Genomic DNA, 16,040 nt, shown 5'->3' with positions numbered 1-16,040 from the left:
CAAGTTGACGGATGGGTTAATTTATCTGTTGATTAGTTTGCCGAGTTTCTTTATCCAGACATGGAGCATTTAGAGGAGGAGAGAGTGCATACAAGAAAAATAGGAGACTGTTGTCTCAATTACTTTTTATTTTTAATTTTGGCAGAGAAAAGTCTATTGGTAGATATTGTATGTGGTTGCTTCTGCTCCCCAAGTTAGGTTATAAAAAATTTTTTTGTGCTGCTGTCTATATCGAGCGGTGTAGCAAGATTCGAAGGGAATACCTATAGGTACATTTAAAAATAAAAGATCAATCTTTCATCCTTGGTAGAACAAATAATCTATTTCCTATTGCCTGGAACGTAAAGTTAGAATTCAGCTGTTGCCATTAGGAAGTGATAGAGAATTACCCAAGAGCTCCTTCCTCTGTGCCATGATTATAGCTAGCAGGAAACATCAAAAAGAAATACTTTGGCCCTTTTATATGCAACCGGTACAAAAATGTCCCCATATCAGAATACTCCAGAGAATGCACCATACAAAGAGAATCTCCCACCACCATTAACAAAATTAGTCAGTGGTCATTACCATGGGATTGGTGGTACATTTTATATTGTTCTTGATTAGATTCAGAAGCGAACAGTAAGGCCTAATTGATGAAAGACAGCCTGTGATTTTGTGCTTTTAATATAATGGCCTCTGGCCAAATACGGACAAAGGGAAGAGGGATTGATTTGTTACTTTAGATTTGTTACTCGCATCCTGCTTGAAAATAGCGATGATTTACAGTTTTAATATATTTTTCATGCACAATTAACATCATTGTTGCCAGATTTACAGAAGAGCCAGGAGAGTGGAGCTGCAGTGATTTATTAGGAGTGCGTGAAGCAGAATTAATGCCACCAGCAGCAGAGTTTAGTGGGAAAAAGCTGAGGCACAGAATCTGAAAAATGAAAAGAAAGCTTGGTTGCAAAAGCACGTCTGCTTTAGGTAAGCGTCTGGCTTTTAACAAGGGCAGCAATAGGGAATTCACACTGAGTACTTTTCTCCATTTCAGAAGGTTTCCTGTGGAATTTCAGTATGGTAAAATGTAATGACACTGTTGTATGAGCGACTGAGGCAAAATCAGTTATAAGATGGACATTTCCAGAAGCAAGTGTGGCACGGGGAATACTGTAAAGATTAGGAAGCTTTTTTCACAATTGGTATAGAAATTGAATACCGTACATTTGATAGTTAAATAGGTTTGTTTTTTTTTTTGCGGTACGCGGGCCTCTCACTGCTGTGGCCTCTCCCGTTGCGGAGCACAGGCTCCGGACGCGCAGGCTCGGCGGCCATGGCTCACGGGCCCAGCCGCTCCGCAGCATGTGGGATCTTCCCGGACCGGGGCACGAACCCATGTCCCCTGCATCGGCAGGTGGACTCTCAACCACTGCGCCACCAGGGAAGCCCCAAATAGGTTTTTTTAAATTGAAGGATAGTTGATTTACAATATTGTGTTAGTTTCAGGTGTACAGCAAAGTGATTCAGCTTTATGTATATATAAAGCTGTGTGTGTGTGTGTGTGTGTGTGTGTGTATACTTTTTTCACATTCTTCTCCATTATAGGCTATTACAAGATACTGAGTAGAATTCCCCATGCTATACAGTAGTACCTTGTTGTTTATCTATTTTATATATAGTGGTGTGTATCTGTTAATCCCAAAGTCCTAATTTATCCCTCCCCCCTTTGATAACCATACATTTGTTTTCTATGTCTGTGAGTCTGTTTCTGTTTTGTATATAGACTCATTTGTATTATATTTTAGATTCCATGTAGAAGTGATATCATATAATATTTGTCTTTCTCTGTCTGACTTACTTCTCTTAGTATGATCATCTCTAGGTCCATCCATGTTGCTGCAAGTGGCATTATTTTATTCTTTTTTATGGCTGAGTAGTATTCCATTGTGTATATGTACCACATCTTCTTTATCCATTCCTCTGTCGATGGACATTTAGTTTGCTTCTGTATCTTGGCCATTGTAAACAGTGCTGCTGTGAACCTAGGGGTTCAGAGTTTTGTCTGGATATATGCCCAGGAGTAGGATTGCTGCATTATATGATAATTCTATTTTTAGTTTTCTGAGGAACCTCCGTACTGTTTTCTATGTCTATGAGTATATTTCTGCTTTGTAAATAAGTTCATTTGTATCATGTTTTTAGATTTCACATGAGTGATATCATATAATATTTGTCTTTGTCTGACTTACCATCTCTAGGTCTATCCATGTGGCTGCAAATGGCATTATTTCACTGTTTTTTATGGCTGAGTAATATTCCACTGTATACCAGCCACATCTTATCCATTCAAGTGTTGATGGACACTTAGGTTCCTTCCCCAAATAGGATTTTTTAAACATTTTAGTATTGAAAAATTGTCAGTCTTGGGTGTTTGTGTATGATTTTGTTTTATATTTGCTTTGTGGGGTTTTTTTGGGGGGAGGGAACTCTTTCATCGGATCTTGAAATGTTAGCATACACGTTTGCCACAACGTACTCCGCACAGACAGATTTCTTCAGTTTTTCACCCACCCTTGATGGAGACCCAGGAAACAAGCAGTCTCTTTCAGGCACAGAGATGCAACTCCTACGCTTGCCATCTGTTATCATTTAATGGAAAGAGAGAAACGCTGCAAAAAATAAGGACAAGGTAAAGACCTTGCTAAAAAGCAGTCTGCTACCTGTGAATGGAATGCTTTGGAGGCACAAGTATACTTAGGGATGCCCGTTTGTCTGTGTAGCTTGTAAATGTAGACAGGCAATATCACACGTCAATAAATGGATTCAACTAAGCTTCTTTCCAAAATGCCTTCTCTGCCTCTCTGACCTCAAAGCTGCCTCCTGTCTGTGTAGGAGGTTATCTGCCCTTTGAATTGTTCTTTCCTGTTTTCATTAGGTGACCTGCTTCCCTTCTAACCAACAAGTAGTACTCTACCAACAGGCAAGGGTTGTATTCATCCCTATGAGTCTTTGAAGTTGCTAATGACCGAGGCATGCAAAGTATAACTGATGCTAATTATCTGTTAAATGGACATAAATTTCTGCGTAAGTATCAGACCCGTGTTTTCTTTTTGTGTCTGGAAGGAGGACTTCAGTTTTCTCTGCAGCTGTTGTACTTCATGGAATCATTTCCTCTTCCATCCCGTGAAACCCCATGAGCTGCGGACAGGGTGAAATGCCTACACATGCAGTGCCGGAGGGTTTGCGCATTGTCATAATCTTCCTGGGAGAAAGCATGGCAATAGGTAGCAAATGCTAGGAATGTGTGCCAGGAATACATTGCACGACAAGGAGTTTTATTCTCAGGAGGTCATTGGACATGTGCAGAAACACGCTGGTATAAGGGATTTTCATTGCCAAGCGCTTAGGATAGCAAAAGGAAAAATAAAATGGATGCAACAGTTTTTAACAGTCTAGAATTTGTTATGTAATTATAGATACAATATGAGCATGGAATACAAGCCATTACAATTGCATTATAGGATAATATGTAGTGATGGGGAAATATTCAGAGTGGATTGTTTTGTAAAAGCATCTTAATAGTATTATTTTCTATTGCACTTGCAGTCTTTTTAAGTTCCCCTGTATAATCTACTCCAGGGCTTCTCGGTTTTATTTCTTAATATGACAAGAATAGAAAACGATGACAGGGTGGCACAGTATGTATCGAGAATATTTACAGTGGTGTAGAGAGGAGAGGCTGCCAGGGATAGGAGGAGCCTGCCAGGCGGCTTGTATCCTTCCGGCCACACCTGCCTTCATGAACCCATGTCTTGGTTCTCCAGCTGAGACATACAGGGCACCAGGCACACAGGTGAGCATGGTCTGGTTTAAAAGGTCAACCGTCGATAATTTTCTCCAGTACAAATATCTTCCCCCAGTTCCCTCCCATCATGACCCCTATTTCTGATGCCCTTTGTTGAAACAAAGATGAATAGTTTCGATTTAGTGAGGAACCCTTGACATGTTTTTTCTCCCTTACCTTTTTTCGAAGCAGGACGTATTGAAGAAATCATGATCTCCCCAAAGATCACAAAATTGTTTTCCTGCATAATTTTCTAGGAGTGTTAGGGTTTGTCCTAGCCTTTTTTTATATTAATTTTTATTGGCGTATATAGTTGCTTTACAATGTTGTGTTAGTTTCTACTGTACAGCAAAATGAATCACCTATACGTATACATATATCCCCTCTTTTTTGGATTTCCTTCCCATTTAGGTCACCTCAGAGCATGAAGTAGAGAGTTCCCTGTGTTATACAGTATGTTCTCATTAGTTATCTATTTTATACATAGTATCAATAGTGTATATGTGTCAATCCCAATCTCCCAATTCCTCCCCCCAATCCATGCATTTTTAATCTAAACAGAATTTATTTGTATGTATGGTGTGAGGTAGGGATCCAGGGTTATTTTCCTCCAAATCGTGAACCAGTGTTTTCAACATATAAGGTAAACAGTGTATCCCTTCCCAGTGATTTGTGGTGTCAGCCTGGGTCCTGATAGGGAAAGATGACCCACATACAAAGAAGTATATTAAAAGATTGGGGGCAGGATATAGGGAAACCAGCACAGGGTCATGCAGTAACCCTGAAGTAGCTATAGTAGGGAGCCCTTATGTGGAGTTACAAATACCCATCGAGGTTGTCCTAGGCATACCTGCCAGGAGGTCTTACATGTATAGGGTACTCTCTCCTTCTGCCCTCCAGATTGCTTGCTCGTTATCTGCCGAGGCCAGAGGCAAGAGTGATTCCCTGTGGAACTGAGAGAGAATAAATTTCAAAAAAAAGAGCCTGCCGAAAATAACCCAATAAAAACTAACGTCCACCACAAATACATAGGGCAACCTATGGGTTTTGTATTTGGTCCCATCCATCAGTCAGTTCCTGCAGTAGAGCAAGATGTGAATCACATAGAATAATCTATTTTTTCTTCTTTAATGTTCTCTTTCCTCTCTGTAAGATGTTTATTCTTTCACATACAGTTGAAAATCAATGTGTCAAATTCTGCAAACTTCTGCTGTCTTTGTTGTGAGCTGTATTGAATTGAAAGATTAGTTTAAGAAGAACAGATACCTTTCCAAATTCATGTAGTCCCAGCCATAAACTGGCATAGTTCACTACTGATTGAATTCTAACTTTAGCTCTATTAAAATTATATGTTAGGCAATTTATTTTGTTGGTAAATATTACCTTATTTTCTATGTCATTTCCTGCTCCTGGTATAAAAGAATGTCTTGACTTGTGGTACGTTGATTGTATATTGAGCAATCTTTTTGGATTGTCTACTATTTGTAGTGCCTTACCTATTAAAGTGCGTGATTTCCAAAACAGTGATCAAACTATCCACAAATAACGACCATTTTCTCCCTTCCTTTTGAATATTTATACTTTTGTTGCCTTTATTCCTTGTGTCATTACATTGACCCTGGACACCCAGTGTTGTTTTGAACTACATTAGTGCAAACTTATATCCCTGTTCATGATTTTATAGGAAATGAGTCTAACACTCTTTGATAAATAAATGTGATTTTGGCTAGAGATGTTTTACAAATGGCTGTTATCAGATAAAAGAAATTACCTTTGATTTCCAGTTTTCTACTAAGTTGAAAGCTTTTTTTTTTTTTAAGTATAAATAGGTAGTGAATGTTGTAAACACATCTTGGCATCTCTGCCGTTGATTACATGATTTCTCTCTTTTCTTTTTTCTCTATTCACCTGATTTAATAATATATTTATTTTGTATTAGTGCATTTTGGAAACAACCCCATTTTGATCATAATGCAAACTTTAAAAAAATGGCCAGTACTCTCTTAAATTTGGTTTGTTAATATTTCACTTAGGATGTTTACATCAGTACATTCATAAGTGAATTTGATTTATAATATTATTTGAATTTGATTTGATTTTGTTGACTGAAAAAACAATGCCCAACCTAAAAGTTAATAGTTGTGTTTTGTTTTATTCGGTGGATTTTCTGAGGACTTCAAGCCCCGGAGACAGTGTCTCAGGTAGCTCTGAGGGACTGCTCCAAAGAGGTTGGCGAAGAGCCTGGATGCAGAGGAGTTTTTGCAACAAAATTCACGTAATTGGAATATCAAAAGATTCCTGTTCATTAAAGAAAACCAGACACCTCCAGTTAATGAATTTAGCGCTTTTCTGTGTTTGGGGTGAGGCAAGCGTCTGGGCTCATTGAAAGCATTCCTCTGAACTGCACCTCAGCTACCTGGGGAGCATCTTGTTCTTTCCCATCCTGAGCCCCCTCAGGGCTCAGCTTGGTTGGGGGTGGGGAGCGGGGCTGTGCTGCGGTGGCTGAGGGCTCCATGACTACAGTACCCTGCGTTTACTGCTCTGGCAGGCGACATGTTTCATCCACACTTTGTAGACTTGGTTTTCTGATCTCGCACCGTCCTTGTTTGCTTTCGATACCTAAGTTAAACTAATCTTACGAAAATATTGGCTGCTTCATTTCATTTTATATTTTCTGAACAACGTGTCAGTAGAAAGGCATATACTAGAAATTGCCTGAACATTATGTTGGCTGGTGAGTTTTATGTGGGAGATTGTTTTTATTTACTTCATGTTATTAATAGTCCTTAGCTAGTTTATTTAAATCTATTGGTGTGTAAGTTTTATTCGTATGTTCTCAAACATCTATTTAAATTTAGGTTTTCTCGCAGGATTGCTTATATTATTAAAGTTTTCTTTGTTTGTATTTTTACTTTATTTAGGATTACTTACACTGATTTCCCCCTTTGTTCATTTATTTTCATTATTTCTTGGTTTTCCTCGAATAGTGTTACCAGATGTTCACTTATATTATGAAGCTTTTCAATAAATTACGTTTCATTTTCATAATTAACTCAACTGCTTTCTTGTTCCCTATTTCACAGATTCCTACTCATCTCTGTCAGACATGATTTTGTTATTCACTTGGTGTTTATTGTTTTCCTGTCATTCTAGTTTTTTATTTGCCTCCATGGCTCATTTATTTCCAATCTTTCTTGTTATCTTGTAAATGTATTTGAACTTTTAATTATCCCTGTAAGCATTTCTTTAGACCTGTCAAATATTTATAGTTGATGCCTAAATTATCATTGAATGACAAGTATTTTGTATCTTTACTTTACCTTAAAGGTGTACACACAGACATATTTAATGTCCTAACACTTTTTTGTGTGTGTGTGTGGTACGCGGGCCTCTCACTGTTGTGGCCTCTCCCGTTGCGGAGCACAGGCTCCGGACGCGCAGGCTCAGCGGCCATGGCTCACGGGCCCAGCCCCTCCGTGGCATGTGGGATCTTCCCAGACCGGACCACAAACCCGTGTCCCCTGCATCAGCAGGCGGACTCTCAACCGCTGCGCCACCAGGGAAGCCCTGTCCTAACACTTTTATGGGATGTTTTAAACTACTGGTTTCTAATTCTATTGAATTATGGTCAAAGAATATATTGGTGTATCATGCTGCTTCTTTAAAGTATGACTTATGAGTGGAACATTTTGTAAGCATTCTGTGTGTGCTTGAAAGCCACACACATACACACATACTCGCATACACCGTGCTATACACACGCAGATGCATATTTACAAATACGTGTCTGTGTGTGTGTTTTGAGGGGCGTAGATTTCCGTATATATCTATCAGATAACGTTTTCTCTCCTAAGTTGATCGGTTCCAAGAAGGTGCTCTTTTAATTTCTTCTGATATTTTATTTTTCTTACATTTCTTTTATCTTAAATGTTATGTATTATATAATAACATTATACATTAATATACAATAACATTATAATAATGTATACTAATATATGTTATATGTAATCTATAATAATATAATATTAAATGTAATATCTATAAATGTATAATTAAATTATGTATTATATACTATATAGATAGATTATAGATTACATATATAACTATGTATAATTATAATATTTATCAAAATATATAATATTTAAATAATATATAAATATGTTATTTAATAATATACCTTACATATACTTCATATACATGTATAACATATATTATTTACTTTTCTACACAGTTTCAGGCTTTATTATGAGGGACTTACATAAGTATGTCATTTACATCTTTTCTCTCATCTGCTCCTTCCCCAGCATTTAATATGCCATCATGACATTTATGATTTTTTATCTGATATTAAATTTGCATCCCAGATATTTTTTCAGTGAACTTATCTCATACTCTATCTTTTTAGTCTCTTCTATCTCGTTTACGTGGCCCTCGGTTTTAAATATATCTACTGTCAACAATAGGTTGATAAAACTGCTTGTAATCTTAATGTATCAGTTTATCCCACTTATATTTTTGCAGTGACAGTTCTTCTAGAGCTTATAATTCATGTCATTTTTTTGTATCGTCTGTTTACCACGCTTCCTTGATTTTCATTTTTTTCCTTTGCTTTTCCTAACGTGCATTGTACAACTCTGAGTTTCTATTGCTAACTTCATTGTTATACTGTTTTTTTCCTCTGTCGTCTTATAGGGTGGATTCATCAAGTTTTCCTCTCCTTACTTGAAAGTTGTAGTGTACAATTAGATTTTAACCTAAGACCTATAACTATTCTTAGTATTACCTATCAAACATTTCAGTATTCATAATTTTCCCCAGAACAAGATACAGACTTACCATGTTCTTTGCATGTCTCTCCTCAATCCCCCTGCACCCCCAACCATGCTGGGTGCTAAGGGAATTTTGGCTCTAAGTGACTGTTTTCTGAGGCTACTAATGCTCTATGTTTACCTTTATTATAATGCTTTGTTCTGGACCCATGTCTCTCTTTGCAGAAATAAATCGTTCCAAGAGTATTTTCATGAGGGCTTAAGGCAGTAAATTTTATAAGACTTTTGCAAATTTTGTTTTCCTTTTCATTTAAAAGATGCTTTCACTGGATATAAAATCCTAGGCTTCCTTCCTCTCCCTTTAACTTGTAGAAAGTAATACTCCACTGAGATCCTGTGCTGCCGTTTCTATCCTGCGTTGGTGTGAAAAAGCCCGTATTACTGTGATTTCCCTTCATTTGCACGTTATTTGCTGTTTTTCTCACTGGAAGCTGGAAACATATTAAGTGTGTCCTTAATGTTACTAAAAATCATGGTAATTGGTCCAGAAGTTGATTTTTCGGTTTTATTTTAAAAATAAGCTCGTTCTTTAACTTGCGTGTTTTCAATCCTAAGCCTTACACATTTTTCTTTACTGCTTGGAAAGTCTCAGCCTGTTATTCCTTTTCTTATTTTTTTTTTTTTGTCTTTTTCTTCATTGAGGTAAAATTCATGTCAACATAAAATGAGTCACTTTAATCATTTAAAAAGTGTACAGTTGAGTGTTGGCCATTATTTCTAATAGAATTCCTCTCGGCCTTTTAATCTGTGTTGCTGTCTTTCTATGAATGTCCTCTTAGATGATGTGTGTATTTGTCTTCCATATCTTGGCATATAAGGGATTTTTTCCCCGTTTCTCCATCCCAGATGTCTTCTGGGAAAATAACTATCTTTTGGCTCACGCACGTATTCGCTGGCTGATTTCGCTGAATTCTTTCATTTCAGCCAGTTCTTTGAAATTTTCAGTTCAACCATCTTACTTTCCTTGCCCGGTGTCTCTTTTGACCCCTTCATCACTGTTCCTGTTTCTGTTGCCATTCACTGGGGGGCATTTAATATACTTTTAGTGAATGCCTTATATTTATTCCGGTCATCCGTCTTTCTAATAAATAGATGATTCTATTTCTTTGTCATGTTTGTGCTCCTGACGGGCTCCGCAGTATTTCCTATGAGTTTATCATGTATTTCCTTGAGGCTAGCAGGTACCTTGGTGGGTAATTTATATACACTGACTGCTGAAAAGCCCTGCTCTCGATTTACTGCCTCTGGGTATATTGGAGAAGGGAGAGGGGTCCCCCTAGGAGGGCCTCTGGAATCCCTGTTCTGGCTCCTGAACCGAGGGCTTTGTACCCTTTTCTGCCATCTCCCCTCTCCCCTCTACAGGCAGGTTCTTCTCTGAGAAACCCACAAAGTTGAGTCGTAAATATGCAGCCTGCTGCATGGAGGGCGTGGGGAGAGAATGCTCCGGTGTTTCACTAGCCTGTTGCTTTAATTGCCATCGGGGCCGGATTACATCTCGGAGGCAGAGCTTTGGGTGAAGTACAAAGACATAGTTTTATTGCCTTTCCGGGCAAAGGGGGCCACAGTGGACTAACGCCCTCAAGACTGTGTGTCCCGCCCAAGAGGGTGTTGTGAGAAGTCTTACAGTCTTCAAGGAGCGGGGCGTGGTCAGCTTGTGGACACTCTTCTGATTGGTTGGTGGTGAGGTCATCGGGAGTCAGCATCATCAACCTTCTGGTTCCAACCGGTCTGTGGTCTGTGTGCTGGTGGGCAGCACGCAGTTAACTTCTCCTGCCCGGTGGAGGTTTCAGTATCTGCATAACAGCTCAAAGGACGTGGCTCGGAATATGATCTGTAACCCTGAGGAAGAACTAAAGGTCCTTGACTTTGCTGAATGGCTAAAGTATTACTCTTTTGTGTTGCTTGACTGTTTTACTGTCTTTCTGCATCTTCTCACTTCTCGGATTAAATGTATTCTTTTGACTAAAGTTTTTCTACGGACAAAAGGCAGGCGAAGGACACAGGCGGGGGTCTATTCTGGGAAGGCCTTGTAGGGTCCTGCTCGGTTACAACTCCAGTGGGAAACCAGATGTCTGCCGAGTGCCCGGGAACCTTGGGACCTTTGGTCTGCCCAGGTCTGCCCCATGAATTTCCTGATTCAGGGTCCTGATGAGAGGAAAAGCCCCGACCCCTACACCCAGCGAGAGGGAAGGATCAACACACCATCCAGAAGCTCGCCCATCATGCCCATCTTGGGCGGCTCAGGTCCTAGGCACCACCTTCGTCTCACCACAGAACGCAACTGCTGTTTATTTCTCCAAGCGTTTCTCAGTTTTGGTAGTGATCTCAGAACAGGTAACGAGTTGGGTCACAGAAACAGAGAAAGGAATTGAGGTGGCTTGTTCAGAAGATGGAGTGGAAAATTCTGTGACTGAAGGGGTTTTGAAGAGTGGTTTTGTGCTCTTTCTGTAAATAAAAAGAAGCAGTTTCCAGATGTCTTAAAAAAAACTTGTGGGCCAACAGACCTACAAAAAGTCGGGCTTTTGGATTGCCAACAGTTTTCATTGCATTCGAACCTGACATGCCTGTGTTATGTCAGGTTGTGTTTTTATCGTTGCCCTACTATTGGTGTCTGCATATCCTGCACTTAATGACCTGATGACCATCTCAAAGACCTGAATTGCGACAAACAACGCAGTGGGCTTTCGTCGTAAGATAATCACCACAGAAAGCATTTTGAATATTCTAGAATATTATACGTTGAAACCCAGGCAGTGCTTTACAGTAAGATTTCTCCTACCTGAAACCCTTAGGGTAATACGCTTTTTATTTCAATTAGCTATGTTTTTAGAGGCCTTAGCCCTTTACACAGGATTTTCCCTGGAATGTAAAGACTTTGGATGAAGCTTTTTGTAATTCATTGAAAGACACATTCATGCTTCCTTAGCGAGAAGTGAGAAGATAGAAGACCCAGTCGTGTTGACTGAGATTTCTCATCATAGATATTGTTTACTGTGAGTGATGCCTGCAGGACCAGCTGTATTCCCTGAAGTTCCTTGGGCGTGTGTTACATGGCGTCAGACAATTGCGGATTTGTCATTCTCATGCCTGCCTTGTACTTGTTTTCTTTCTTCTTCTTTGCTTTCGTACAAGCGCTCACCGCCCTTCCCAACGTGATCTGTGCCCCCAAATCTGATCAATAAGCTCACCAGCGTCCCACTTGACATAGAATAAAGAGGGACTTCCCTAGTGGTCCAGTGGTAAAGAATCCGCCTTCCAATGCAGGGGACGTGGGTTCGATCCCTGGTCAGGGGAACTAAGATTCCACGTGCCGCGGGGCAACTAAGCCCGTGCGCCGCAACTACTGAGCCTGCACGCCTCAACTGGAGAGCCCGCGTGCCGCAAACTACAGAGCCCACACACTCTGGAGCCCGCACGCCACAGCTAGAGAGAAGCCCACGCACCACAACTTAGATTCCACCTGCCACAACTAAGACCCGACGCAGCCAAAAAAGAAAAAAGAAAATGTGCAGGGGAAATGCAGTGAGGGAGTCCGATTCTGAATACCCTTCTTCTTCTGAGGCCCGGCATTCAGCAGGTGAGATGCCTTCTGAAAACCTCAGTTATCTGATGGTAGAAGGAAGCTAAAAATTGTGCCCACCTCACAGGGCTTTTGTAAGGATTCCTGAGATAATTTGTGCAAATTCGTAGCACAGCGCCTGACTCATGGGAGGTTTTTAATTAATGCCAGCAGTTACTATTTTTTTAAAAAATTTGATTGAAGTATAGTTGATTTCCAGTGTTGTGTTAATTTTGCTGTACAGCCAAGTGACTCAGTTATGCATATATATATACATTCTTTTTCATATTCTTGTCCATGATGGTTTATCACAGGATATTGCATATACTTCCCTGTGCTATGCAGTAGGTTCTTGTCGTTTATCCATCGTATATATACTAGTTTGCATCTGCCAGAAGTTACTAATTTTATTAGCAACGATGAGCCTTACGATGACTGCGCTACTAAGGAACTCACCTGCTCCCATACTGTTCTTTCACTCAACTGACTCTCAGATTGTTTTCTTGTGCTCCAAGTAAGTGCCAGGCGTTGTGCTGGGGGCTGGGTGAGTGAAGGCAACTAAAACAGTGTTTGCATTCAAAGTGCCCATCTTTTTGTGGACTGGCCTTTCTCTGTCCTGCTCGGAGATGCCCGTTTGTACTCTAGATGTTGATTCCTGCCTCTGTTCTGTATAGGGAAGCTTAGGTAGCAACTTTGCAAATCAGTAACAGGATACCATGCATTTTTTTTTTTTTCCTGGGGATTAATTAACTGCTCTCCTCTTCCCTTAGGGCTGTTTCTGGAGTGTCGCTCTCCTCATAGTACATATGCCAGCACTACCAACGGTAACATAAATACAAACGGTCCCGATGTGACAATGGTTGAACATGCAAAAAATTTTGGAGTTTCTGGTGGTGTGAAAGCGATCCTCATTCAGTAGAAACCATAGTTTGCAAAAACATTTTGGACTTTCTGATAGTGTGAAAGTGATCCGCATTCAGTAGAAATCACAGTTTGCATGTTGGGTTTTCCCAGACTATCACTGTGCGGTCTGGTGCTCTCTCGCATTGCTGGGCATTGGTGGTGAGCTGTCAGCCATGTGGTCACGAGGGTAAACAAGAGATACACTGACAACCCTTCTAGACCCATCCAAGCATCCTGTTTTCCACTTTCAGCACAGTATGCCATGAATTACATGAGATAGTGAACACTTTCTTGTAAAGTGGGCTCTGTGTTGGTTGATTTTCCCAAATGTAGGCTCATGTGAGTGTTGTGGACGCATTTAAGGTAGGCTGGTCTAAGCTATGATGTCGGGCAGCTTAGGTGTATTCAATGCATTTTCGACTTCTGACGTTTTCAGCTTACGGTGGGTTGATTGGGGTGTAACCCCATCATAAGTTGAGGCAGATCTGTATAACGGTGCCTTGATCGTATCTTACAGAGGTCACATTTTCATAACTTTGCAAGCCCTGAAAAAGCAGTGTACAGAATTCAAATTTCTGGCCATGGGTAGATGCTGAAAATTTTTGCCAAAAAAAAAAAAAAATCCACATTTACGACATGTGTCGAAACTATGTAAGGTTTGGCAACTCTGGGCCAGTGGTTGACTGGGGATGAGGAGGGAGTGTTTCCTTCAGAGGCAGCGTTCCCTTCGCCACATAGCCACACTCCCCACCACTCCCTTATGTGTTCCCAACACTCAGGTTGAATGTGTGTTGCCTGATATTTTTCTCCTTAATTCTTACCTGACTCTTGTATTTCTTGTGAAAATATCTCTGAATTTATGTTTTTCTCATATGGCTGTCTCGCACTAAAAAAAAAAAAAAAAAATCAGTAATTCAACACCAAATATTGACTCAAACCTTTTCATATCCACCAGCTCGCTTCACTGAGTACAACATTTCTGTTGATATTTTCATCGAGACCTAACGTGTATAAATATATAATTATGCAAGTAGACACTGAGTATGATTAAGATGCCTGTCTTCCTATCTCTTCCGTCTGTGAGCTGCTTTATTCCTAAGCATAGACATTCAGTTAATCAGTCACCAAGTATTTACTGAGCACCTACTATGAGCGTGGCACTTTCCTAGACAGTAAAACAGTAGACTACAGTGGACAGTGTCTTTCCCCTTTAGGGAATTTAAATGAATAAAGAAAAGACTATCTAGTGTTTTCAATAGCGATTCATGCTGTGGAGGAAAATAATGCAGATTAAAGGAGGCGGCATAACCCGAATGGGCTGACGCGTTGTTGCTTTAAGCGCGGAGGTTGGCGGAAGCCAGCCCGAGAGGTCTGAAGGAAGTGAGGGAAGAGCTTTCTGGAAGTAGGGAACAGCATGTGCACAGTCCCTGAAGAGGTGCAGACCATGATGTGTTCAAGGACTATCGTGGGGACCATGTGGCTGGAGCTGCAGGATGAAGGCGGGGCAGTGGAGATGAGAGTAGACAGACGCCTGCCGTCAGACCGTGCACGACCTTGCAAGCCATTGAAAGGGCTTTAGTTTTCCAGTGATGCGGATGGGAAGCCTCGGCCGATCTCCGAGCAGAGGAGGGACAAGCTATGACTTCCATTTTTCTTGGAGCTCTGTGAGTTCTGGTTGGAAAATGAGCTCTCAGGAGGTGTGGGCACACGTCGGGAGACCACTTAGGTGGACCTTGTCATAATGCAGTCAAGAGACGATGGAGGTGTAGGGAGCTGCCAGGTGAAGTGTTTGGATTCTGGGAGCGTTTCCAAGGCAGAACCAACAGACGGATGGTGGATGTGAAATGAGAGACAACTCAAGGCTGACGCTAGGTCCTCTGTCCAGAGTATCTGAAAGGATGGGGTTGGCATTTCCTGAGGGCAGGGACATTGTAGGAGGAGCAGTGTAGAAATAAGGGGACTGACTGCGTGCAAATTAAGGACAACCACAAGAGGTGTCTGATTGGTACCTGGCTGTAGGAGTGTGGACGGGAAGCAGGAGGCATAGGCTGGAGATGCTCATTGAGGAGACGTCAGAAAGTAGGTGGGATTTAACGTTACGAGACCGAATCATATTTTCAAGAGAAATGAGTTTAGAGAAGCAAGTGTGGCCAAAGAAAAGGAAAGAGGAAGAGAAGAAAGGAAGAAGAGGAAGGGGGAGAGAGGGAAAGAGAAAGAGACACATGGAGTCCAACTGCACTAACCCCAAACCAACAGCCCAATTATTTGCAGTATGGGTGGTTTATTTCGTTTCTGTTGATGCCACCCCGGCGATGGGTTGGTGTCAGCCCTCCCCCCATTGCACCTTGTCTTCATTCCAGAATCCGAGCTGGGGGAACCGCCCAAATCCAGGAAACTGCCCCTGTGGCAGAGGGGAAACGTGCAACCATCCTTCAAGCTTCTGCTTCGGTGTGGGGTGTGCCGTGTCCACGCACGTCAGGTTGCTCAGACCTCCCCTCCTCTGGGGAGGTTCTGCAAGGAGCCTGGCAGTGGTGTTGATCGACAGGGGAACAACAGATGAGGTTCCGGCAGGCATGCAAGGATGCGATGCCCGCGGTGTTTTAGGAAAAAAAAAAAAGGATTGACTGTGCTGAGTGCTGCTGATGAGTATAATGGTTTGAGGGGCAGGAATGACTGACCACTGAGCCTGTTGCTTGAAGGTCGTGGTGACCTGGCAGGCGCTATGTCATCGATTTGTCAGGGCTAAAGTGTCCTTGAAGGGGTGAGCAAAGAGTAGAGAACAGAAACTGAAAGCAATCCGTTCAAGCGATTGTGCCGTAAATGGCAGCAGAGAGATGGGCCCGTCAGTAGCTGTAGGGAAGGTGGGTTGGAGGAGGGGAGATTTTCAAAGGTGGAAGAGGCTAGAGCACGTTTGTGTGATCGA

General features: G+C 41.2%; 1 protein-coding gene across 18 annotated transcripts in view; it reads left to right on the top strand.

Moving 5' to 3' along the window:
- NLGN4X (neuroligin 4 X-linked) overlaps positions 1-16,040 on the top strand; it is a 346,752-nt gene that overhangs the window by 98,138 nt on the left and 232,574 nt on the right. Inside the window, exon 1 of one of the 18 annotated variants that reach the window (XM_060292237.1) lies at positions 12,114-12,232. The exons of the other annotated variants lie outside the window; for them this stretch is intronic. Within the exon in view, the coding sequence (XP_060148220.1) occupies positions 12,160-12,232 (73 nt within the window). The 5' untranslated portion in view covers positions 12,114-12,159. Of the gene's footprint in view, positions 1-12,113; positions 12,233-16,040 lie in introns of those variants that run through there. 18 annotated transcript variants of the gene reach the window in all.

The sequence above is a fragment of the Globicephala melas genome, chromosome X (assembly GCF_963455315.2).
Source record: "Globicephala melas chromosome X, mGloMel1.2, whole genome shotgun sequence".
NCBI lineage: Eukaryota > Metazoa > Chordata > Mammalia > Artiodactyla > Delphinidae > Globicephala > Globicephala melas.
This window is presented reverse-complemented; position numbering and strand designations above follow the sequence as displayed.